At 55.9% G+C, this 23,535-nt stretch overlaps 7 protein-coding genes across 7 annotated transcripts; 5 read left to right on the top strand and 2 right to left on the bottom strand.

The window, feature by feature from the left end:
- Positions 1-771: 771 nt before the first annotated feature.
- Positions 772-2,490, top strand: MYCTH_2301481 (uncharacterized protein). The gene is made up of 4 exons (XM_003661672.1): positions 772-956; positions 1,022-1,422; positions 1,494-1,715; positions 1,774-2,490. Exons 1-4 carry the CDS (start codon positions 859-861, stop codon positions 1,911-1,913), a joined length of 861 nt encoding a protein of 286 aa, XP_003661720.1. The 5' UTR covers positions 772-858; the 3' UTR covers positions 1,914-2,490.
- Positions 2,491-3,245: 755 nt separating this feature from the next.
- MYCTH_2301478 (uncharacterized protein) lies at positions 3,246-4,341 on the bottom strand. The gene is made up of 3 exons (XM_003661671.1): positions 3,854-4,341; positions 3,651-3,777; positions 3,246-3,586 (listed from the first exon to the last, which is right to left on the bottom strand). Exons 1-3 carry the CDS (start codon positions 4,176-4,178, stop codon positions 3,415-3,417), a joined length of 624 nt encoding a protein of 207 aa, XP_003661719.1. The 5' UTR covers positions 4,179-4,341; the 3' UTR covers positions 3,246-3,414.
- A 227-nt stretch (positions 4,342-4,568) lies between these two features.
- Positions 4,569-5,708, top strand: MYCTH_2301476 (uncharacterized protein). The gene is made up of 2 exons (XM_003661670.1): positions 4,569-4,779; positions 4,867-5,708. Exons 1-2 carry the CDS (start codon positions 4,733-4,735, stop codon positions 5,624-5,626), a joined length of 807 nt encoding a protein of 268 aa, XP_003661718.1. The 5' UTR covers positions 4,569-4,732; the 3' UTR covers positions 5,627-5,708.
- Positions 5,709-5,783: 75 nt separating this feature from the next.
- On the bottom strand, positions 5,784-7,718 carry MYCTH_2301474 (uncharacterized protein). The gene is made up of 2 exons (XM_003661669.1): positions 6,778-7,718; positions 5,784-6,721 (listed from the first exon to the last, which is right to left on the bottom strand). The coding sequence occupies exons 1-2, from the start codon at positions 7,603-7,605 to the stop codon at positions 5,942-5,944; spliced, it is 1,608 nt and encodes a 535-aa protein (XP_003661717.1). The 5' UTR covers positions 7,606-7,718; the 3' UTR covers positions 5,784-5,941.
- A 1,257-nt stretch (positions 7,719-8,975) lies between these two features.
- MYCTH_2301470 (uncharacterized protein) lies at positions 8,976-13,542 on the top strand. The gene is made up of 4 exons (XM_003661668.1): positions 8,976-9,226; positions 9,406-11,894; positions 11,952-13,321; positions 13,373-13,542. Exons 1-4 carry the CDS (start codon positions 9,106-9,108, stop codon positions 13,410-13,412), a joined length of 4,020 nt encoding a protein of 1,339 aa, XP_003661716.1. The 5' UTR covers positions 8,976-9,105; the 3' UTR covers positions 13,413-13,542.
- Positions 13,543-16,020: 2,478 nt separating this feature from the next.
- On the top strand, positions 16,021-18,017 carry MYCTH_111073 (Ferritin/ribonucleotide reductase-like-protein). The gene is made up of 2 exons (XM_003661667.1): positions 16,021-16,513; positions 16,581-18,017. The coding sequence occupies exons 1-2, from the start codon at positions 16,338-16,340 to the stop codon at positions 17,365-17,367; spliced, it is 963 nt and encodes a 320-aa protein (XP_003661715.1). The 5' UTR covers positions 16,021-16,337; the 3' UTR covers positions 17,368-18,017.
- Positions 18,018-20,270: 2,253 nt separating this feature from the next.
- Positions 20,271-22,701, top strand: MYCTH_2090554 (uncharacterized protein). Its single transcript, XM_003661666.1, has 4 exons — positions 20,271-20,899; positions 20,962-21,187; positions 21,250-21,299; positions 21,365-22,701. The coding sequence occupies exons 1-4, from the start codon at positions 20,854-20,856 to the stop codon at positions 22,396-22,398; spliced, it is 1,356 nt and encodes a 451-aa protein (XP_003661714.1). The 5' UTR covers positions 20,271-20,853; the 3' UTR covers positions 22,399-22,701.
- The last annotated feature ends 834 nt before the right edge of the window (positions 22,702-23,535 follow it).

The following is a 23,535-nucleotide window of genomic DNA, read 5'->3' as shown; positions in this document are numbered from 1 at the left end:
TGCTCTGCGCTACCCTCCTCTTTCCCAGATTCCTCGCCGTCGGAGGGATGCCCGAGCTCGGGTTTATGCAGTCCATCACGATCAACATTGACTGCCTCTACGGTGACCGTTGTGTACTTGTCCTCGTCGATGTATTCCTCCTCCAGGTCAATCGGCGGCTCAGCAACGTCATTGTCTGAGAACCCTCCCCACTCATCCTCGGAGTCCTTCTCGTTCTGATCCGCTGTCCCCGCGTACTCGGCTTCCCGGAGGATTTTGTTGATCGCCTGGACGTGATCTTCAACGGCCTTCTTGCGCTCTTCTCTGATCTGTAACAAGTTGATTAGCATACGAGCCAGTATGACCCTCTCCCCAAAAGGGGAAAAAAAAACCTAATTACCTGCTTGCGAATCGCAATCCTCTCTTCCCGCGCTTTCTGTTCCGCTATCTCCTGCGCATGCCTGATCCGCGCCTGCTTCCGCTTGCGGAACCCCGTAAGATACTCCGCGCGAGCGGCTTTGTCGAAGGTAATTTCCTCAATCGCATGGGATACCTTCCTCTTCTTTGGCGGCGGCGGTGCCGTCTTTCGTATCCTCGGTTGTGCAAACATTGTTGAACTTGTGCCAGGTCTTGCACTTGGCTGCGTCTCTCAGACTGGAGGGGGCCTGTAAATTTCCGATAACCCCTGTACATACGGTTGTAGCCCATCGGCTTATCGGGGTTTCTGCCGGCCTTCACCGCCCCACTCTTCCTTGTTGGCTGGGGCCGCATCATCCAAGCCAACAAGAGCTCCTCCTGGTATCGCGACGCAACTCGTGTACCGACCAACCGCCATTACCGCCGCCGACGCAACAGCTCGGCATCATCAACTCTGCTACCATGAAGCTCACCACAACAGCAGCATTACTAGCCTGCACGGTACCACACGTGCAGGCCTTTTCCGACTCGTCACCATTCATCCTCTTCTCCACAGCCAAGTATGTCGATAGCGCCCCGGCCAACTTGCTCCTAACTGAATCAACGCGCTGACACTCATCGACAGACTTCGCACACCATCTTCAACCCCGCAACTGCAGACCGCCTCCCAAGTTTTCACCACAGCCAAATCCCTGCTATCGTCATGCCCGAGCAGTCGCTACGTCCTCGTCTCACAGCCCAACCTACATGCCGCCGACATCCGCGACGGTAGCAGCGGCGGCAGCAGGTCCTGCCGCCTCCCTAATCTCTGCAGCGCCGTGGAGAGCGACGAAAACAACAGCAACTGGGACGTCGCCGAGGTCATTGGCCAGCTGTCGGGCAAGGCGCTGGAGGAGTACATCAACGACGCGTGTGAGGGGAGGAAGCAGGATGTGAGTGTGCAGAGGTTTGAGCTGAGGCATCTGCCCGCTGCTTCCCCGAGGGACGGCGAGGACAAGGGGAGAGACGACATCCTGGGGGACAACGGTATGTCTTTCCTGGCCGCCGGCGCCAATCTCCTCCCTCGGGCTGAAGAAAGCTGACTGAGTGGGCGACAGATTATGAGCTGGGCAAGCTGCTCGAAAATCTGGGAGACGATTATACCGTCATGGTGTACTCTGACCCCAACGAGTTCAACGCTTACGAGCCCGAGTTTAGCGAGCCGGTGCACATAGATCTGAAGCGCTGGTCTGGAGAGGCGCTGGAGGTCTTGGTGCGAGAGAGCTCGAAGTCGACCAACAACCTGCCTCTGTTTGAGAAGTACCAGTTCTTCACTCCGGGTAAGTGTCGTCCTGTTCAGAGCTTCTACCAATCTTGGGCTGCTAATTCGGGGACTAGGCATTTTCATGTCTTTTATTGTGCTGGCTGTTCTTCTTTCCATCCTGAGCGTCGGGCTCAAGGCCCTTGCAAGCCTCCAGGTGTCTTATGGTGCGTTCGACAAAGAGATGGGCCCTGCTGCTCAAAAGAAGCAGATGTAGATTAGTGCGATTGTGAGACTGTATCGTGGCGGTAGATGGGGCAGGTTCCTGGGTTGTCTGTAGCATAGCTACATGGGCTGGAGTTTGTTTTTTAGGCTTGGGCATGGTTGCAATATCGGTGTCTGAATCATATCTCATAGGACTTGTGGTTATCCCTTGTAATTGTGGTGGTTTTATGACCAAAGCTGATAACCGCCCCTTTGACATAAAGCTCATAAATTCGACAACATCATCCTCGTGAACGCCGTGAGCCAAGCCACCCAAATTTCTCCGTGACTGGCACCTAATGAAATGACCTTTGCACTTCCATGCGAACAAGCCGCCCAGACCAATCTCACTCATACAAGGTGGCTCGGCAGTAGGAAGTTTGCGATACCTTCCCGTACCGCATACTCATGCCCACAATGCCCGCATACCAGCTTGCCTTCACTCATCTGGGTCTCCATGAGCAACGTGTGCAGGTCTTTAAGCATCTTCTCATCGGCTTGGAGTTCCTCCGGAGTAGGTGGTTGCTCAGGGAGTTGTGGAAAGCCGAGCTGCGGGAAGTTAGTGAGAGATGGCGCGGTAATGAAGCGGAACAAAACAAGAGACGAGTTGTTTTGGCGAAGCCAAATGATAGGTTGTTGAAAACAACTTCCGGAATCCAGGGAGGCTTCAAAAGTGTGAAAAGACTTGCCTCTGTTGAAGTGATCCGCAAGGCATTCCAATCAAGGCGGGGCAGTAGGTTGACTAACAACTGAGGGTTGAGCTCAACATCGTCGCTAACTAGTTCCGCGTCCTTGGGATGTAGCGGAAATGAGTCAGCCGAGGTCTTGCAGGACTTGACCGCGCAGGTCAGAAAGTTTAGTGTAAGAACTTTCATTCTGAATGTGTTTATCGTTATCTGTTGGGAAGTGGTTTGAAGCCAGATCGAACTACCCTTGGCTTTGCATGGTTGATGCTCACGAAAGAAAAAAATCAGAGATGCCTGAAACGGGGTCACTTGCATCTAACGAAGCGACTTGTAATGCCCCCTCCCCCCTTCCCCCCCTTCCTCCCCTTCCCCCCCCGGGAAACAGCATCCAGATTCGCCTCCATAGCACTTGGATTCTTGAAACTCATCCTACACATTCTTGTCTACGGTTTATGCACGATTCTTCTCAAAACCAACCATGTCACGATTTTGGCCCCTCGAGAACCGCAGCCAGGCCGCAATGACCGCCACGGCGACTCCCATGAGAGCCATCTTGACCAGGAAAGACCAGTCATCTTCAATCTCGCCAGCAGCACCAGTTGCTGGCTCGTCTGCGCCGGACGCCACATTTGGCCCGCCTTCATGCCCATCGATGTCTGAATATGAGGGTTGGGAAGAATCAACGATCAGCACATTGTCTCTGACACTCGAGGAGATCCAGGTTGATACTGCTGCAACCAGCTCATTCGTGCCATATGTATTTTACTTCGTAATATCCACAACCGTGTCAAGGGAATGGGGACAAGGCACGAGTTAGAAAAGGAGCCTCTAAAGCTCCACATGAATACCTTCCGGAGGAACCTCCAACTCGCCACTCTTGACGATCTTGACGGTCTTGACCGGCTTGTCGCCCGGCTTGGTCTCGACATTCTCGATCTTCTCCACGATGTCGTAGCCCTCGAGGACCTCGCCAAAGACGACATGACGGCCATCGAGCCAACTGTGACCCTTGCGTCAACGAACGAACTAGATAAAAAGGCGCCTGGGCTTATCGGAGAACTTACGAGGTGACAACGGTAGTGATGAAGAACTGGGAGCCGTTGGTGTCTTTGCCCGCGTTGGCCATGGAGAGGATGCCCTTCTTGGAGTGCTTGAGCTTGAAGTTCTCGTCCTCGAACTTGTTGCCGTAGACTGCAACCCGTCTCCGTCAGCATTCGAGCTGGACACCAATCGCATACATCGGTATAATTCGGGGCGGGAAACATACTCGACTTGCCACCGGTACCGTCACCGTTGGTGAAATCACCACCCTGGATCATAAAATTCTTGATGACACGGTGAAAGGTGGAACCCTCGTAGCCGAAGCCCTTCTCGCCCGTAGCCAGGGCGCGGAAGTTTTCGACCGTCTTAGGGACGGTCTTGCCATACAGACCCAGGACAATGCGCCCCAGAGGTTCGTCACCGTGCTCAATGTCGAAGTAGACCTTGTGGGTGATCTTAGGACCCTTCGCGGCCGCAACTGGCTGCGCGAACATGACGCCCGCGCCCACCATCACGGAGGCGGCGAGAAAGAGGTGCTTGACGCTGAACATCCTGGTTTTCAGAGACCTGGCGGCGAATTCGAGGCTGGAAAGAGGGTTTCGGTGATGGATTCAGGTTGGAAGAAAATCAATTGGAGTAGCGTAACCCGGGACAGCGGCGAAAATAAAGCCAGTGCCAACGGTTGTTGCTACGTTTCAACAAGGCCCCCGAGACGGTTAGCGGGAGGATGACAGGGGGGGTTGCAGTGCGGCCCACGGCCGCAGAACCTCGAGCCTGCGGGGCACAGCGCGCAACCAAGCAACGGCGGCAAAACACCCTACTGCAGTGGATGCAATCGAAGGGCAAGCGCCGCGGTAGGCTCGCTATACTAAACACACCCCCAACCGTCAACTTATTAGGTATTTTCTGATACGGAACCACACTGTCGCCAGGGCACCTCTGTGGCTGCAACGTCATCTGGAAGGGAAGCAAAAAAAACAAACACGGAATTTCGACGGCTCAACCCTTGTCTTTAGCTCTCTCAAACAGCGTCTGGCGACATGCTCGGATGCTGGCTTGTTAATGCGTCAGTCTGTCCAATCGCGTGACCGATCACGGCGCGGGAATGATGTCCTCAACGAACGAGGAGGATCCGTTCCTCCAGGTGCAGCAGTGAGTGTTTCTTCCCACACTTTCCCCGGTTATCCTCTCGCTTTCCAGTTGGTGACTAAGATAAAACTAACGGTCCGAACCGAACAGGGACGTCCTTACCCAGCTCCAGACGGCCCGTTCCCTCTTCACCTCCTACCTGCGAATCCGCTCCCTCGCGACATCCCCGACGTCGCCGGAACTCGCCTCGGCACGGTCCGACCTCGAGTCCTCCATCGCCTCGCTCGCCGAGGACCTCGCCGACCTCGTCGAGTCCGTCCGGGTGGCTGAGTCCGACCCGGCGCAGTATGGACTCTCGGCCGCCGAGGTCGCGCGTCGCAAGCGCCTCGTGCAGGAGGTCGGCGGCGAGGTGGACGATATGCGCGAGGAGCTGGCCAAGGTTTCCTCTTCTGGCACGGCAGCCGCCACGCGCCGCGGTCAGAAAGGCACGGTTGGAGGAGGAGGAGGAGGAGGAGGGAGCGGTGCCGACGACCTCCCAGACCCGTCGTCCTTTGCCATTCCTGACGGGGAGACCGACGGCACCGGGGGTATCAATGACTACGCAGCCGAGTTTGAACGCGAGCAGCAGGCTGTCCTGATGCGAGAGCAGGACGAGCACTTGGATGGAGTCTTACAGACCGTGGGAAATCTGCGAAGGCAGGCCGGCGACATGGGACGGGAGCTGGACGAGCAGGTGGAGATGCTCGAGGTCGTGGACCATCTCGCCAACCGTGTCGAGGGCAGGTTGCAAACCGGAATGGAGAAACTGAAGTACGTAATACGGAGGAACGAGGATCGGTTGAGCAGTTGCTGTATAGGGGTTCTGATCGTGGTTTTGATAATTTTGTTGATATTGCTCCTGGTATTATAGGGGTCTGGGTATGGTTGGCTACCGGATTGGTGCACGAGGCTTGTTGGGGCATACCGTTTACGGTTGGAGTGTAGACAGACGATAATGTCGCAACTAGGCGTTCGGGTTTTGTCTTTTGTCTTGGTAGATTGAATGTCGGGTATCTACAACAGCCACGGCTGGGATGCGCCGCAGCGCGTGGCATATTCCCAGAACCTCTGTGAGTACGTCTATCTGGTCCAACAATGCGGATATGACCAAGTGTCAGATCAACCCCGGCACCAGAGGTAACATTTCCATCTTTGATGCGCCTTTGCATACCGCAATTCCTGCGCTTTATCCAAGAACCAAGCCCGTATCCCGCTTCAGTGACCTGGCCAATACCTCTAATGAATTCACCGCGGCCGACTTTTGCGGCGCTCTGGCCGGGAATTCGATCAACGCGGTCCGCAAAGCCTCGACGGCGGCATTCCCGTAGAATTCAATAAACTTCTGCTCGTAGCCCTCCACCATGGCCTTCAACACGACGCACTGCGTGTTGGATATCTCCGCGGACGGTGTGTTAACGATTCGGGCCATGGCCGCCCAGTATTCCCGGGGTGGGTATGGGTTTGTTTTCTTGGACATGGCAAAATTTCGAAGCGAGATTGCCGCGAAGCCGGCCCCTAGACCGGTCATGCGATCCATGTGCTGCTGCTCTGGCACCCACCGGCCGTTGTCCTTCCACCAGCCCAACCTCTGCCTGCCCTGCTCCGTCTTTTCGCTGCCCCGGTAGCCGAAGAGCACCGGGCATACTATCCGGAGCTTAGCAAGCAGGATATCTATCAGCGATGCGCCGCGCCAGAGAAACTCTGGCTCCGAGAGGGTCGCGGCAACACAAATACCGACGGGATCTGCCGTCTCCGGCCGCGCGCCGGACTCGTTGATGAATTGGGAGATGGCCGCTTTTGCGAAAACGTTGATAAGGTAGAGGAAGATTGATGGCAGAGCGGGCTCGTTGTGCGCAGCCCCCTCTACTGGGTCCCTCGGCTCCAGAACGAAGTTGCTGGGGTCCATCAGCTGTGACTGTACCTGGTTCGACATCGCCTCTCGTAGCAGTTTGAGAATGGTTTGTTGCTGCGGAATGCCGGTCAGCAACCTTAATTGATGAGATCAGTCACGGAATCACATACCTGCACTTTGTTGACCCCGGCGACCCCCTGGGTGACGGTGAGCTGACCAACGGATTTGCGAATCTCTCGCCGCATGTCGCCCATCCTTCCTTTCAGGGCCGGATTTGTCTTGGCTTGATCAGCCATAAATTTCCGCAGCTTTTTGAGATTTTGATGAATCTCTGCATATCTGTCGGGGCGAGCCTGCGTCGGTGGCGGAGCAGTCGGGCGCGTTGTTTCAGCAGTGGAGGGCGCGCCGGCTGCTGGTGACGTGCTCTTGGAAAGACCGTTGACGTCCGGGACTGAGTTCACGGGTTTCTGGGGCTCTGGAGCTTTGTTCGGCACTGTCGCAGGAGACTGGCTTGGAGTCGACGCCTGTATGGGCGCAGCAGATGGCTTGGTCACTGGAACATTTTGCGCTGTCGCCCCGGTGCTTTGAGTAGGAGCATTATTGTCGGATGGCGGTGGAGAGGATGCTTTCCCATTGACTGTTGGTGCAGCGGGTGGTTCGGGTTCTGGCAGCGGCGGAGGTATCGCAATCTTCTTCGCTTTGAGCGCATTCAATCTCGCGCGATCAGCAGCAAGCTCTTCCTCGAGCCTAATTCTTTCCTCCTCTTTCCGCCGCGCCTCGAGGAGACGCTGCCTTTCTTCCTTCTGCAGTTGTTCCCTGTATACCCTCTCCGCTTCCGCCCGGACTCTTTCGTGTTCCCTCTTTGCCGCCTCGAGAAGGATTCTATGGCGCGCTTCTGAGTTCCGGTCGTCTCCCAGAATCTCTTCGAGAACTGTTCGTTGGGGGCTTGCGGTCCCCCAATGGTGGCTCTGCCCGCGCGAGGGAGACGAGCCTGCCATTGTCGGATTCGTGGGGCCGTTAACTTTCGTATGGTGTTTATTGGGCCATATCCCTGGGCGCGGTCTCGTAGTCGCGGCTGTTAAAGGCGTCGCGGACAACTGGGATGTCTGGATTCGTTTGTTCCAATTTAATTGGGGCTCAGTCCCGCTATGTTCACCCTCCGGCGTCTGCCGCGGGCTGCTGCTTGCCGCTCCTGCAGCTTGCCCATGAACACTTGCTGGATCCGTCGCACATTGCATACAAGTCAGTCATGGCAACCCTAACCCTATTGTAAGTAAATCTGCTGCTTAAGAACCAAGGAGAGACTCGAGTCCTCTCACCGCAGTCTGGGGTTCTTTGCACCAGACATTAACTGGTGAAGTGGATATGTTGTCTGGCCGTGATGAACATATCCATTCGCTGTGGCACGAAACAAGATGGTTCAATGGTGTTACGGACCCATGTCACGAACAAGCTGTCGAGCGGTGGTTGACGACAGCGCCGTTGGCCTAGGATGTATGTATGTACTTTTGAATACTCTTTCGTCTTACACCACAGATTGATTCGCCGCGACACCACAAATCAAATTTAAATCCTACATCATCGCCCGTTTCGATTGCGCTGCCCCCCCCCCTCCCCCCCCTCCCGGGCATCCGGTGCGTTGTGGTAGGCAAGAATCAAATACGAATACCTCCTGTTGACCTGGGAAGTGTGGACACTGGACCCCTGAATGGTTCTGCACCCCGCCCTGGCAAAGTCGGTCTGAGTGTCCACGGAGGCTACTAGGTCGTCGTTCCCAAAGTCGTTTTGGACCGTCTTTTTCTGGGGAGCTGTAGGGCGACCTGTCTCGCGGATCTCTTCATTTGCATATTGGGGAGTTAATTGACAGAAACCGTAATCCAAATTCGTATATGCAAGAATGCGGTCACAGAAGAGAAGGAGTTTCAGCACGCTGCATCCGCAGCCTTGAGCTGCGAGCTTCGGTCGGGTTTAGCTGTGCGGGTTTGTGCCCCACTCCTATTCCCTTTCGGTAGCTGGGCGAACCGCTAGCGTTTGTCACCCTGGGCTGCTGGGCACGGAGCCATCCTGGAGCATCCTTCCCATCTTGCTCGACTGCACATCCCACTGGCCTCCATACATCGTCATCATCTTCGAGTTCCTCCTTGCTCGCACCCTCCTTCAACCCGCAACCCTCCCCCCCAGCCTTTCGGCATCCAACTTTCCGCCATCAAGCCCATCCCTCGTGACGTTCCCTCTTGACTTTTTTCAATCTTTCATTAACCAGTTTGGGCTCGTAATTGTTCAGCACCTGAATTCGTCCACGAGCAACGACTCCGCAGAACTCAAACATCCAACAAAAACAGCCACGTCTCGTCTGTCGACAAGACACACAACGCCTGGTCCATTGCTTCCTGCAAACGCATTCGAACAGATTCTGTTTCGCACTCGACGTGCATTCTTCGACCCGATCGATCTGCGCTGCTCTCCCTCTTGCCGCCTGTTGAGGAACAACCGCCGCAATGGATCAACAACAGCAGCAGCACCAACAGCAGCCTCAGCCTGGAGGTGTTCCCGGGCCCGCTGGGCGCCGGCTGCACATTGCTCATCGCAGAAGCCCGTCGGAGTTGACCCCATTGATGAGTATGTTTGCGAATCCCGCCAGTAGATCGCCGTCTGCCATCTCCCTGTGTCGTTTTGCCTTTTGATCTTATCATGACGTGGTCGCTGCGGCTCGCCCGACGCTCAACCGGCTTTCCATGGTTTCTCGCTTCCCAAACATGAACTACAGGAAGGTAGCTAACCAGGAGCCCTCTAAACAGTGGAACAGCTGGCAATCCAGCAGCAGATTGAGCTGTTGCAGCAACAGCAACACCAGCTCCAGGCGACCTACCAGCAAATGAGCATGCTGCCGGGCCAAGCCATTAGCGCTGGAGGTTACAACCCGCTGCAGGCAATGTCCAACATGTCGCCGCAAGCCGGCTATCAGTTCCCGACCCAGCTTCCGCAGCAGAACGTGGCTTTGGCTCCGCCAACACAACCGATGTCACATCGCCGTAATCAGTCGGCTCTCCCTAACATGGGCATGGGCCCACCGCCTGCACCATCGTCTGGTGCTTCCGGATCTGCCTTTGGCAATTTTGAAAACTCTCAGGGGCAAGGTCGTGAGAATGCTGGCACTCGTGGCGGCCGCGGCGGCGGCTCTGGAGGCGGCCATCAGAGGCGTCATTCCTTGGCTCTAGCCGACGCTAAGAAGGCCGCCGAGGCCGCCCAGCGAAAGCGCACCACCTCTGCCTTTCAATTCCCTGCTCCCGGTGCCTCGACCTCCACTGAAACCCAGGAGGATAAGGACAAGGACAAGGAGGCGAGCCCCGAGAGTACCCCTGCACCGGCTCCGTCTTTCCGCGGCGGGCGCGGCGGTCATGGTCGCAGCCAGAGCATGGCTGTTGGCGGTGACTTCCCCCGCCGTGGTGCTGGTGGCGGTCATGTCCGCACTTCGTCCCGCAACTTTGACAGCAACTGGCGCACGCAAGGTCAGAACCAAGCCCAGGACCAGACCGGTGCCGCTCAGAATCAGGGGTTCCAGCCGGGCCACCGTAGCCGGAGCTCCGTCAACCACCAGTCCATCTCAAACATGGGAGGTTTCCAGTATCCAGGCCAACCTCAGCTGATGCAGCTCCCTGGCCAGATGATGATTCCCAACATTTACGGCGCCCAGCAGCTGAATCCCATGCAGCTCAATCAGCTGCAAGCTCTCCAGGTTGCGTCCATGAATGGCCAGCACCTGGCCGGGCTCCAGGCAAGCCAGCATGCTCCCCAATTGGGCGCCCAGCCGTCTCAGCAGCAGCAGCAGCAGCAGCAGCGCAAGACCCTCTTTACCCCATACTTGCCGCAGGCTTCGCTCCCCGCTCTCCTGGCTGATGGTAAACTTGTTTCTGGCATTCTGCGAGTGAACAAGAAGAACAGGAGCGATGCGTACGTCTCGACTCAGGATGGTCTTCTTGACGCCGACATCTTCATCTGCGGCAGCAAGGACCGTAACCGTGCCCTCGAGGGAGATCTTGTCGCCGTTGAGCTCCTCGATGTTGATGAGGTCTGGGCCCAGAAACGCGAGAAAGAGGAGAAGAAGAAACGCAAGGACATCACTGATACGCGTTCCGGATCTACTGCTGGCACTGGCCAGGCTGGCGGCAACGGTGACGATAACGGCGCAGGTGATGGTGGAATTCGCCGCCGTGGCAGTCTCAGGCAGCGGCCCACTCAGAAGAAGAACGATGACGTTGAAGTTGAGGGCCAGAGCCTGCTCCTTGTTGAGGAGGAAGAGATCAGCGATGAGCAGAAACCTCTTTACGCCGGCCACATCGTTGCCGTCATTGAGCGCGTCGCGGGCCAGATGTTCTCTGGCACGCTGGGTCTCCTCCGTCCTAGCAGCCAGGCAACCAAGGAGAAGCAGGAGGCTGAGCGAGCTGCACGCGACGGCGGCGTGTCGCGGCAGCCGGAGTCTCGCACACAAGAGAAGCCCAAGATCGTCTGGTTCAAGCCGACAGACAAGCGTGTCCCCCTAATCGCCATTCCGACGGAGCAGGCTCCTCGCGACTTTGTTGAGAAGCACCAAGAATACGCCGATCAGATTTTCGTGGCTTGCATCAAGCGCTGGCCCATTACTTCACTGCACCCGTTCGGTACCCTGGTCGAGAAGCTTGGGAAAATGGGTGATATCAAGGTTGAGACAGACGCCCTCCTCCGAGACAATAACTTTTCGTCGGACGAGTTCGCCGAGGCCGTTCTGCGCAGCGTAGGCCTCCAGGACTGGACGATAGCCAAGGAGGATGAGGCTGCCATCTCTTCTCGAAGGGATTTCCGTGACGAGAAGGTCTTCACTCTCGATTTGAACGGTTCCGCCGAGCTTGGAAATGGTGTTCACGTCAAAACTTTGCCTGATGGCAAGATCGAGATTGGCATCCACGTGCCAGATGTTACTCATTTTGTCAAACCTAATTCGCTGCTGGATCGCGAGGCAAAGAAGCGCGGCACTGCAGTTCACCTTGTCAACCGATTCTGCGCACTTCTTCCGCCAAAGCTGTCGGGAGAGGTCTGCTCGCTCATTCCGAACCAAGACCGACTGACTGTCAGCGTCGTTTTCCACGTCAATCCGTTGACTGGCGCGGTTGCCGAGGGCGATGTCTGGATCGGGAAGAGTATCGTCAAGAGCGCCGGCAAGCTCTCGCTCTCGCAGATGGATGAGGCCATCTCTGGCACCGCTGGGTTCAACCACGAGGTTGTGGAGGCTAAAGACATTGAGCTGCTCAACGTGAGTTTACACCATATGGATCATGCGACTAAGACGATTACTAATGGTTCCTTGAAGGGCCTGACTCGGAAGTTCCGCGAGACACGCCTAGGTGCTGGCGGCGAAGCGATCGCCCCCTTGCGTCTCTTGCAGCAATTGGATGATGAGAACATTCCCGTCAAGCATAACATCTTCGATACCACCCCGGCGACAGAATTGGTTGAGGAACTCATGCACAAGGCCAACGAGTTTGTTGCTCAGCGCTTGGCACGCGCGCTGCCTGAGAAAGCGCTGCTGCGTCGTCACGCAGCTCCTATTCCGCGCCGTCTGCAGACCTTTGTGGAACGTATGACGGCACTCGGTTATGAGATTGATTCTTCGAGCAGCGGCACGCTCCAGAACAGCCTCTTCCGAGTCGAGGATGCTGATATCAGAAAGGGCATGGAGACCCTGCTTCTCAAGTCGATGCAACGCGCCAAATATTTCATCGCGGGCAAGACGGCCAAGCACCTCTGGGCTCATTACTCGCTCAACCTGCCGCTCTATACTCACTTCACCAGCCCGACTAGACGCTACGCCGATATCCTAGTCCACCGACAACTGGAGGCCGTCCTTTCTGACGGCAAGGTGGAGTACAACGAGGATTTGGATAGTCTCGTGAAGACGGTTGAGGCTTGCAACACGAAGAAGGATTCGGCGCAGAATGCTCAAGAACAGAGCATCCACATTGAGGCGTGCCGCGCCATGGATAAGAAGCGTCAAGAATTGAACGGCGACTTGATCAGCGAAGGCATTGTTCTCTGTGTCTACGAGTCGGCCTTCGATGTTCTTATTCCTGAATGGGGCTTCGAGAAGCGGGTGCACTGTGACCAGCTTCCCTTGAAGAAGGCGGAGTTCCGGAAGGAGAAGAGGATTCTGGAGCTCTACTGGGAGAAGGGCGTTCCCAGCTCTGCGTACGTGCCCGAGGACGAACGCCCCAAGGCTGCCCTGTCTCAGCGGTATTCGAGCGCTCTGGCCGCTGCGCGCCAAGCCGAGGAGGCTGAGCGGGCCAAGAAGGAACGCGAAGAGGCAACAAGAAAGCAAACGGAGACGGGTACCATTTCAACGGATGACGTCGATGCCCTATTTGATGACGACGAAGACAACGTGTCCGATAATGCGTCGGACATTACGGAAGCGATGGCCGGAGCATCGTTGGCGGAACGGCCAACACAGAGCGTTCCTGGATCGCCTACGCGATCCCCCGCGGATGCGGCCGGTGATCTCCACCGCACTCGGTCGGACTCCAAAGTGCCCACGGCCGACGTGCCGGAGACGCGTCTGACGAACAAGGAGAAGTACCTCAAGTTGTTCAAGCTCAGGGAGGAAGGGGGTGACTATATCCAGGATGTGACGGAGATGACGCGGGTGCCGGTCATTCTGAAGACTGATCTCACCAAGAGCCCACCGTAAGTTCATGTTATTCCCTGTAGAATTTGGCACAGCTAACACGACTCTAGGTGTCTGACAATCCGGTCTCTCAACCCGTACGCGCTCTAGGCTACCTGGCCTTATACAAGACATTTGGAATGTCATTGCGTGAGGTGATAATTGCCGCGCAGTGAAGCACCTGAGAAAACAGGGGAAGAGTCAGAGGTTCGGTAGTGTCTGGTATATCAAGTTGGCAGCAGGCAGTGAGGGAGTGAGTAGTGGGAGATTGATAAAGGGCCTTTTTATAGAGAGGCTCCCGTTCGGATAATATTGTTTTGGCGTGGCAATCGCAGTATGGCGCATTCCTCCCGCGTGAAGGATTCCAGACGCTAAATAGTCCTGTGAGGGACGGTAGCAGTCCCTTGCTCCTCGTGTGCATAGTCAAAAGGGTGGAAGAGATTAGGAGGGATGGAGTGCAGCTGCGATTGATGTGAGAAGTCAAGGGAAGGAGAAGAGCAGGGGCACAAGAAGCAGCCATTTAATAGTACGGGAAGCATTGCTTTCGTATCATATTGCTCGCAGATCATGCCCGTCAGATGGAAGGGCGTGGTGTTGCAATCGGTTTCAAGTCTTGTCTTGGGAGCATGCCAAAACGCACAGCACGCCGTCGGCATAATATATAGCCAGCAGGTGCTTCAGACAGCGTGGGATCTGTAGATCAACCCACATCCACTGCATCGGCCGCTCTCGGAGCCCCAGGCACTGGACTCCGGTATGGAGATGCAGAGGATCGACCGCAGCAAAGCTTTCCAGGCCCGGACCGAACGCTGGGCTTTGACTTGTGGCTTCTGCATCCCCAACGAGTGGATGGCTTCCATCTAGAATTGACATCACCTTCCCGAAACAACTCGGCATGTCAAGCCAACTGTCGTAGAGTCCAAGAATAAGTTGGGGACACTTTGAGGTATGAACGTTGCCTAATACGCTACACTACTACGCTCAGGCATTTAAGAACTTCATGTAAGGCAATTCTGGTTAGGTGCGTACAGTGGTTGATGCCTGGGCCCGATGACCAAAGGAGGGAAGGAACAATCTTCTCGACAAAACTTCCAGGTAGGTGCTGTACGCCAGCCAGAAAGGGAACATTTAGTAGCCCTCTTCTCGAAGAGACCTGAATTGATCTATGGCATGTCATTCGGCATCCGTTGTTGCAATAAGAGGAACTTCCAAGGGAACTCAACTCCCGATCGGCCCACGCGCGATCCCGAAGTATCGACCGGTGCAATTCAGGAACCCGTTATGGTTTACGGGCGGGAAATACCACCGAGGCACAGTACATACCTGGCATCCTCCGCACTCGGTGCATGTTCGAATTACCCCGGCGGTACTCCGTACAGCAAGTATCTTGTTCCCGAGTCTTGCCTTGCAGGATGGGATGGCGACATTGAGGGCAACATTAGACCCTGGTGCACACGGCTCTCTCATCAAGGTTGTTGCCTCGGTGCAAGCGAGCCTCGGCATGGGGCTATCAAAGCTTGTCAAATTTAACTTGACGTGCGTTGCAAAGAAGCCGGCCCGAGTCATGGGTAGACGGTGGCCGAAGCCGCAGATTCGTCCCATACGTTACGTTCTCCTGGCTGTCGAGGTCGCATGGTCCTGTCGTTTTAGGGGAACACACACATACACGTTCCTCAGAGGAGGACAATCTGAAGGGCGGGGGCATCCTCCGGAAGCAGAACATGTCGTCGCAAACGCAGATACAGGATTTCCCCCGCTCCCTCGGAGCCGATGCGGTCCGCCCAAGTTGAAACAAGCCTGAGACGAACATCGCCACTGCTGCATTTCCCTCGTGGTGTATGGTAACTTTACAACCCCTGGGGAGTCCTTGGCAATCCGCCTTCGCTCGTGCTGTAACTAACTGCTATTGGCTGGTCCCGCGCAGTGTGCGGAATGCTCAGCGGGCCCCCAGCAAGCGAACCGACATCCGGGGCAGTGGGGATGCAGATACATTGCTCTCCTCCGAGCATACTGCATTTCCATCCCAACCTTAATGCTCTCGCAGATGTCGGTGTGATTGGTTAATTCCAGCATCATGTCCATTTTCCGTATCCGCCAACGGGCCTAATTGGTTTTTGAGATTGACGCCGCAGAACAGGGGAATGCTGCTGGGTATGTACGGATGTACACTATGTACATACAATAGGTATGTTATGTACATACATGCACTATTATACACCACTGCGGAGTACTATAGGGCAGCATCAGGGAAACGAAACGTGCCAAATGTCTTATCCTCGCTCCTTACCATCTGAAGTTCCTCTTGGCAATGCCGCTACTCTAACCGGATCAGGCCCAGACTCGAGTCCCTGAGCCCTGACGAGGCAACATTAGCCCGACGTCGGGGGCTGGGCGTGTGCCCCGAGCGTTTCTATCAGTGGGTTCCGGCAGATAGCTAACCCAGACGCAACCGTTCTGTAGGTGCAGTAGTGTAAGCAACCTCTGCTCCTTCCTATAATGCCGCTTCCCTGTCCAAGCGTGCCAGGGTTGCGGTTGTAGTGTAGTGTATGAAGCGGAGCCGGAAAGACCAACACCCGCGGGCTAATCGCAGTCCGGCGTAAGGGAGGAGGCGATCCCGGCAGCCGCTCTGATTCAAGGCTGATTGTGTCCTACTTACATATGCTAGGATTGCCCTCTTCCTTCCCTCCCCATCCCCCATCCCCCATCCGCCATCGCCCGCCTTTCGTTTTCTTCTCCGTGCTCGCGTAAAGCGCTGGTCTGCTTTCACCTTCCTTCAAGCGGCTCAGCCTGTCCTTCCTTCGCTCCGGGTACAAGGCTCAGCATTCCCTTACTGTACTATTATCATTTGTATTACCTCAAGGCGGGCCTTCGATTCTACAGCCGGACTGGTCTTTACTTTTCCATCATATCATCCGACACTCACTAGCTCACTGCCGCCGCGCGCCGGGAACTTTACGTCCCACCCGATAGGGAAAGAAGAAGGGAAGAAAAAGGCGACTCAAAGATTTTTGAAAGGCACACTCGGCATCAACAACAATGCCTTCGTTCAGGAAGACTCTTGGGATTGCAATGGCGGGTCTGGCGGCCGTCTCATCGGCACTACCAGCGCTTCCAAAGTTGAGCAAGGACCAGATGAGGATATACGAGCACGCAAAGCGTCAAAATGAGGCTGCGGCGGCGCTGGGTCTTAACGATATCGACATCCTGCAATTGTAAGAAGAAGAATAACACCACCTCTCTAAGCGCCTCCCACACAAGGCTAACTTTTTCTTTTCCAAGTGCACTCACGCTCGAGTGGCTTGAAGCGACCTTTTACCAGCAAGGGTTCGCCAAGTTCCCAGCAACCGATTTCCAAGCGCTCGGCCTCGACCAGCAACAGATCGACGCCCTCCTCAAGGTCGGCAAGACAGAACAGGAGCATGTCGTGCTCCTGCAGAGCGCCATCGCCCAGGCAGGCGTCCAGCCCGTGCAGCCGTGCACCTATAAATTTGGCTTCACCGACGCCGCCGGCATGGTCGCTACGGCCGCCGTTCTCGAGAACGTTGGCGTATCCGCCTACCTCGGCGCCGCCGCCCTCCTCTCGTCCGGTTCCATCCTCACCACCGCCGGCTCCATCCTCACCGTCGAGGCCCGCCACCAGACCTTCATCCGGGCCGCCTCGGGCAGCATCCCCGTACCCCAGGCCTTCGACACCCCGCTCTCGCCCCGCCAAGTCTTCTCCCTCGCCGCCCCCTTCATCGAGAGCTGCCCGGAGGGCTCCAACCTCATCCTGACCGCCTTCCCCGCGCTCGCCATGCCCGAAGGCGCCTCCCCCAAGGCGGTCGCCGCGGGTGCCACCGTCCAGCTGCGCAGCGACGCCGCCGCCTCGGCTACCCACTGCGCCTTCACCACCGGCGGCATCCCCGGCGGCACCACTTTCACCCCCTTCGACCAGGCTGCCGGCTGCGTCGTACCCGAGGGCCTGGCCGGCATCACCTACGTCAACCTGGCCAGCGCCGCCCCGCTCAACGGCGTGCTCACCGACGACATCATCGTGGCTGGGCCCATGGTGATGCAAGTCTCGTAACGCGGCGCCGCCTGGCCAAGCTCCTATTTCTCTCGTTCTCTCTCTCTCTCCCCCTCTCTCTCTTCTATTTCTTTAATTCCACTTTGCCCAGACGAGAAAAGACAGGACGTTGGGGTTGTACTAGATGACTCGAGTCTGGTCTGGCTGGGGTTTGGCGGTGTTCTTGCTTTTCGCCTCCATGCTTCTTGTAAGACGGTTTCCTGATAGACCCAAGTACTTCGTACTAGGCCCTTCTGGATCAGGCCCCATCAACGAAGATCTCAACAATCTTGACCTCGCTATCAGCCCTCAAATCTTTCGTTGACTGTCACCAATTGGGCTGTGTTGCTCGCCAACCTGCCTGCACGATGTCTCTGTGTACCTCGGACGCGCATGTAGCTTCAGCAGAGGGCGTTAGGATGGGATTTTTTGCTTTTTTCCTCTTTCTCTTTATTCTTCACCAATGTGGCCATTGGCCCTAGTTGTTTTCTGAATTATCCGGAGAGAGGATGGGATTGATGATGGATACCCGCCATGGTTGAAAGGGGAGAGAAGGAAATAAAGGGGGTTGCAGTAAAAAAAGTGCACGGCCCCTACGCGGTCTCGGTTCACGGTGATGGTATAGTAGAAGTTCAAATATACTTGGATCGCCTCCTGGCTGTAGCGCCTTGAAGTAGCTTCCTGGTCGATTTACAAGAGGGTCTTTGCTACAGCACGGCAGGGTGGTGCTGCAAATATGGTCAACCACCGCGGTGTAAGCGCTGTGGCAGGCACTGCTGGAACTCTCGTATGGTCCTCAGAAGTGGTGATGATTGTTGATTACGGATACTGTCAAGTGCCGGAGGCACTGGTGGAAGCTCTCTAAATACATGCTGAACCCTGGTCCGTCGTCCCTGGCAGTAGGTCGGCCAAGCCTGGCCTCCGAGTACCTCAATGCTATAACAGTATTTTCTTATGCATGATCCTCATACTTTTACCACCAGCTGAGGTTACCAGCGGCTATTCCAAACTCATATCATTTCTGCATGTTTATATTTAATTACATGTTCTTAAGGCGCAAAGCGATGGATGCAAGGCGCAGCTTAAGATCCGGGGGAGCTAAAGAGGTTGTCACAAGAAAGGGCATCCTCCAAATACTCGCGAGCTACATGGCAGGATTGAGTTCATGCACAACAATGTCCGGGGGCGCGGGGGCTTCAAGATAGCCTCACGGCTAGGACGAGTCCGTCCGGGACAGAACAAGGAGGCCCCGACATACCCCTTTGCACTAGTGTGAACGACCCTAGTGTATGCACACTAGAGTGTTCTTGGTCTTTTTTTTCCTTGGTCTTACCGCAAAGAACCATAGGCATACTCACCGGCACTCGCAACGTACTCGTTTGTGTAGGCCGTACGTTATTTTTACTTTCTTGTGTGCGGGATCGCCAGATCATTACTGCACGATCATAATCATATCGCTGCCGCCTCTTTCCCGCCTTCTCTTAGTTGCATTGGGGGTTCGGAAGAAGGTGGCCAGGTAACGCGGAAGCTGATAAGAGATGGGAACGTGTCAGAAACACCCGGAAACACTTATTCCGTACATAGACTCGGTGGATTCCGACCCATCAGGACTTCGAGATCCCCACGCAGATAAGGTTATCGCCGCGGCCCCCACTGAAGACAGGACCCTGCATGCGTACGTTTGTGTAGCTGGGCACATGTCGCACGCTCAAGTGTAACCACGGTAGCAGAACCTCCAGGAAGGACGCGCTGATAAGGATATCAAACCGTTTGTGAGGCCGTGAGACCGCGGCCAAGATGAAGGCCCTTGTAGGCATGTGAGAGGCTTGGGATACATAAGGCCACGAGGCTTCCCTTCTTTTCTCGAAGCCCGAGGCCATCTCTTTTTCTCCGTCGAGGTTCGACAAAGTCCGAGGCTCCCCACGACCCAATATACGGAGGTGCTCTCCACCAAGGAGACGAAGAGGTTGGAATTAGTTACTCGGTGCTTCCAGCTCCATGCGGACAGAGTGGTAATGCCAACCACAGCCCTGGAGATCGCCTGCCCAGACATGCACATGCTGCCGATTCAGACAGACACACGTCGCCGTCCTTAGTGTCATCGCCGTCGTCGACATTCCGAAAATTGATGGTTGCCGGGAAGCAAGAGGCGGGTTGACGGGGGTTGACTGCAGGCCGAAACGAGACACGGACAAACACGACCATGTCAGTCAAGGAGGGCTCGAGATGAGAGACGAACGGACCGAATCCAGTTTGCCTATCATCGACGTCTACCAAAATGCATTACCAGTTGTCTTTAGCAACCCAAGATAAGCGGTGCGATTGTGGTGGATGATTGGGAGCTCGGAAAAATGGCCCAACCCGCTCTCGGCAGCCCTAGGGCGTGCAGGAAGCTGGGTTCCTTCCTCTCACTTGCCAAATACGGAAGGATCCGGAGGCGGCACCGATAGACATTGGCAGTCGCTGCCAGCGAAGTCGGAGACCATGCGAAAACAAATCGGAACGAGAGATTATCCTCAATTTGGCCGAGTTAGCTGGCCCCCACCAACTCGGAGCCCAATCGCTCGGGATGAACTCCCGCCGACCCCGCCAGAAAGAGATTACCAAGTCAAATTTATCCATAGGTTGAGGCGGCCAATCGACTTCCGCGGATAAGTTTCCCAATGACAAAACGCGAGGCCCCCTTCTTGGAGAGCCGCGACCCATGCATCTCGAGATCCGATTTCGACAGGGAGGGCACGCGAGCATGCGGGGCATCTCAAGCATGGCTTTCTCCAACAAAATCGCCAATCAGACCTTGAAGTTGCTATCGATAAGGGCGGCGGACAAACCGTGTTCGTGACGCTGTTGCGCGACAGAAAAATAACGACGGCCATCTTGGAGAACATCGATGGCCGGGATCGTCAGTGGCAAGAGTTGTGATCACCGCAGCACGCTTGCGGTTTGGGATTTGGCGAACACAACCCAGGGAGGCGGAGAAAGGGTGGCATCTCGGACGCGGCGTGGGATGAAGAGGAGGGGTGATGCCGTACTTCCAGAGCGAGCGAAAACCGGCGCGGTTCAAGACCAAGCACTTGCCAAGAGGTGGCCACTCGTCCCGCAACAGGGGCGGCCCCCGTGTGGGTTTTGCGGTCAACTTTCGCCGCCCACACGCCCACTCGAAGGCTGGCCCCGTCGTGAAACCGAACTACGAGCGGCGCGAGCCTCCAAGCAACCCGCCTCTCGTGCCGGGCCTGTTCCCGGAGCAAGGGGGGGATGGGGGACGGTACCTCGTCCCATTTTGCTCGACCGCTTGTCGGCCTCGACACCCCCACCACCCAGGCCAGATCTCGAGTATATAGGATGGTCCTTCTCTCTCTCGCCTCCTTCTGCCCTCTGCGTTCCCTCTCTCCCTCTCTCTTCCATACTCGCAGCGGAGTTTTGGGTCGACCGTGATTCTCCCCAGCAGCGAACCCTCCCGATATCAAGACGTCGACTCTCCCGATTTCAAACCAACCACCAGCCACCATGTCGCACCTCGCGCCCGAGCCCGAGTTCGAGCAGGCGTACAAGGGTGAGCAATGCTGCCGCTTGGTGACTTGTTGATTTTGCGACTCGGGACTGACGTCCACGCAGAGCTCGTCCTCACCCTCGAGAACAGCACCCTTTTCCAGAAGCACCCCGAGTACCGTACTGCTCTCAAGGTCGTCTCGATCCCCGAGCGTGTCATCCAGTTCCGCGTCGTTTGGGAGGACGATGCCGGCAATGTTCAGGTCAACCGCGGCTACCGTGTGCAATTCAACTCCGCTCTCGGCCCCTACAAGGGTGGCCTGAGACTGCACCCCTCGGTCAACCTCTCGATGTAAGAAGGACAAAATAAGCCAGAGATGCACTGGGGAAAGCGGGCGCTGATAAAAGATACAGTCTGAAGTTCCTTGGTTTCGAGCAGATCTTCAAGAATGCGCTCACTGGCCGTAAGTGGGAACATCCCGTCAACAGCAAAGACAATGTCGAATACAGATGCTGACTGCGGGACCAGTGATGATGGGTGGTGGTAAGGGTGGAGCCGACTTCGACCCCAAGGGCAAGAGTGATGCCGAGATTCGTCGCTTCTGCGTCGCCTTCATGCGCGAGCTCTCCAGGCACATCGGTGCCGACACCGACGTTCCCGCTGGTGACATTGGCGTCTCGGGCCGCGAGATCGGCTACATGTTTGGCGCCTACCGCCGGGAGCGCAACAAGTTCGAGGGTGTCCTCACCGGCAAGGGCCTCGACTGGGGTGGATCTCTGATTCGCCCCGAGGCTACCGGCTACGGTCTCGTCTACTACGTCGGCCACATGATCGAGCTCGCCGGCGCTGGCAACTGGGAGGGCAAGCGCGTCGCCATCTCTGGCTCTGGCAACGTTGCGCAGTACGCCGCCCTGAAGTGCATCGAGCTCGGTGCCACTGTCGTCTCGCTCTCCGACTCCAAGGGCTCGCTCGTCGCGGTCGACGACGGCTACGTCACGGTCGAGGACATCGAGGCCATCATGGACCTCAAGGTCAAGCGCAAGGCTCTGTCCGAGTACACCCCCAAGGGCAAGCTCAGGTACATCGAGGGCGCCCGCCCGTGGCTGCACGTTGGTCACGTCGACGTCGCCCTGCCGTGCGCGACCCAGAACGAGGTCAACAAGGAGGAGGCGCTCGCCCTCGTTGCCGGCGGTACCCGCTTCATTGCTGAGGGCTCCAACATGGGCTGCACGCTCGAGGCTATCGAGGTCTTTGAGAACGAGCGGCGGGCCAAGAAGGGCGAGGCTATCTGGTACGCTCCGGGCAAGGCGGCCAACTGCGGCGGCGTCGCCGTCTCTGGTCTCGAGATGTCGCAGAACAGCCAGCGTCTCTCGTGGACCAAGGAGGAGGTCGACCAGAAGCTCAAGGACATTATGAAGAACGCTTTCGAGCTCGGCGTTGCTACCGCCAAGAAGTACGTCGAATCCAGCGAGGGCGAGCTTCCCAGCCTGGTTGCTGGCAGCAACATTGCCGGTTTCGTCAAGGTCGCCCAGGCCATGTTCGAGCACGGCGACTGGTGGTGAGCGCGGGGCTATCGCGCGAAGCAGCAGCCTTTCGTTTGAGAGCACGCATCTTTTTTTTCCTTCCTTATTTTAATTTCCGGTTTTCGGTCAGTTGGCGTTTTTGGTTGTTCACATGGAACGGAGTTGGATTAGACGAGTTCACGACATGATTCCTTGGGTTCGCCCGCTGCGGGCTGTCAATATCCGGTCGTCTCTGCAAAGTGTGGGAATTGGGGGAATACTATTCACGGGTACATACATAGACCAGCGATCAGCGTTTGCATACCAAGGTAGCAATTCATAAACTCATTTGAATCATCACTGCCTACAATACGTACGGAGCACAGAGTAATTCACTATACTGCCTTCCGAAACACCGAGGAAAGCACACCATCAGAAACTCCATTGGCAGATTTCGTCTTGTCGAAAGTGACACATTTAAAGAAGGATAATTCTACTTAGACCTGTTGACCGACAATTTCACGCCTTCCACCAGAGAGAGGCTAGGAAGCTGAAGATGAGTGACAGGGAAAGGACCTACCTGGACGCTGTGCCTTCCTCTTGCGCAAGCGCCGATGGCTTTTTTCCGAGTCAGTACCGCCCCCCATGACCCCAGATAAGGCTATCACAATTGAACATCGCAGATAATCACTTTGTCGCGTTCTGTGGCATTCTGGTGCGACTCGGCGCAGTAACTGAAACTCGGGACCGCCGTACCTTGCATCGTCGACGGATTATGGAGTCCGCAGGACATCCGTACAGTACACACAGTCGTGCACAGTACCACCAACTCGAAGACAAATGTCACCGCCTCAGGTTCAGCAAAGCTGCAGTGATACCTCCGGAACTTTTTGTTTTTAGTACGGAGTACGGAGTAATCTCTTTTGCATCCTCGTTCGGCCTCCGCCCACCAACCAGTTACCGTTTTGAACACTGTTCGCACTACGGAGTATGTACTCCATACATACAATAACTACATACACACCTACACTCGGGTCATTGCAACATCCTCCGACTCGGTCGCTACTCTGTAGTCCCTTAGTCATGATCACCCAGATGCTGCCTTCCGTTTTCTTCTTTTATTATATTTCATTTTATTTTCAATTTCGTCTTTTCTTCCCTTCTTACCACTTTCTTATTCCACATCTTTAATCCAAA

Source organism: Thermothelomyces thermophilus, chromosome 2 (assembly GCF_000226095.1).
Source record: "Thermothelomyces thermophilus ATCC 42464 chromosome 2, complete sequence".
Taxonomy (NCBI): Eukaryota; Fungi; Ascomycota; class Sordariomycetes; order Sordariales; family Chaetomiaceae; genus Thermothelomyces; species Thermothelomyces thermophilus.
This window is presented reverse-complemented; position numbering and strand designations above follow the sequence as displayed.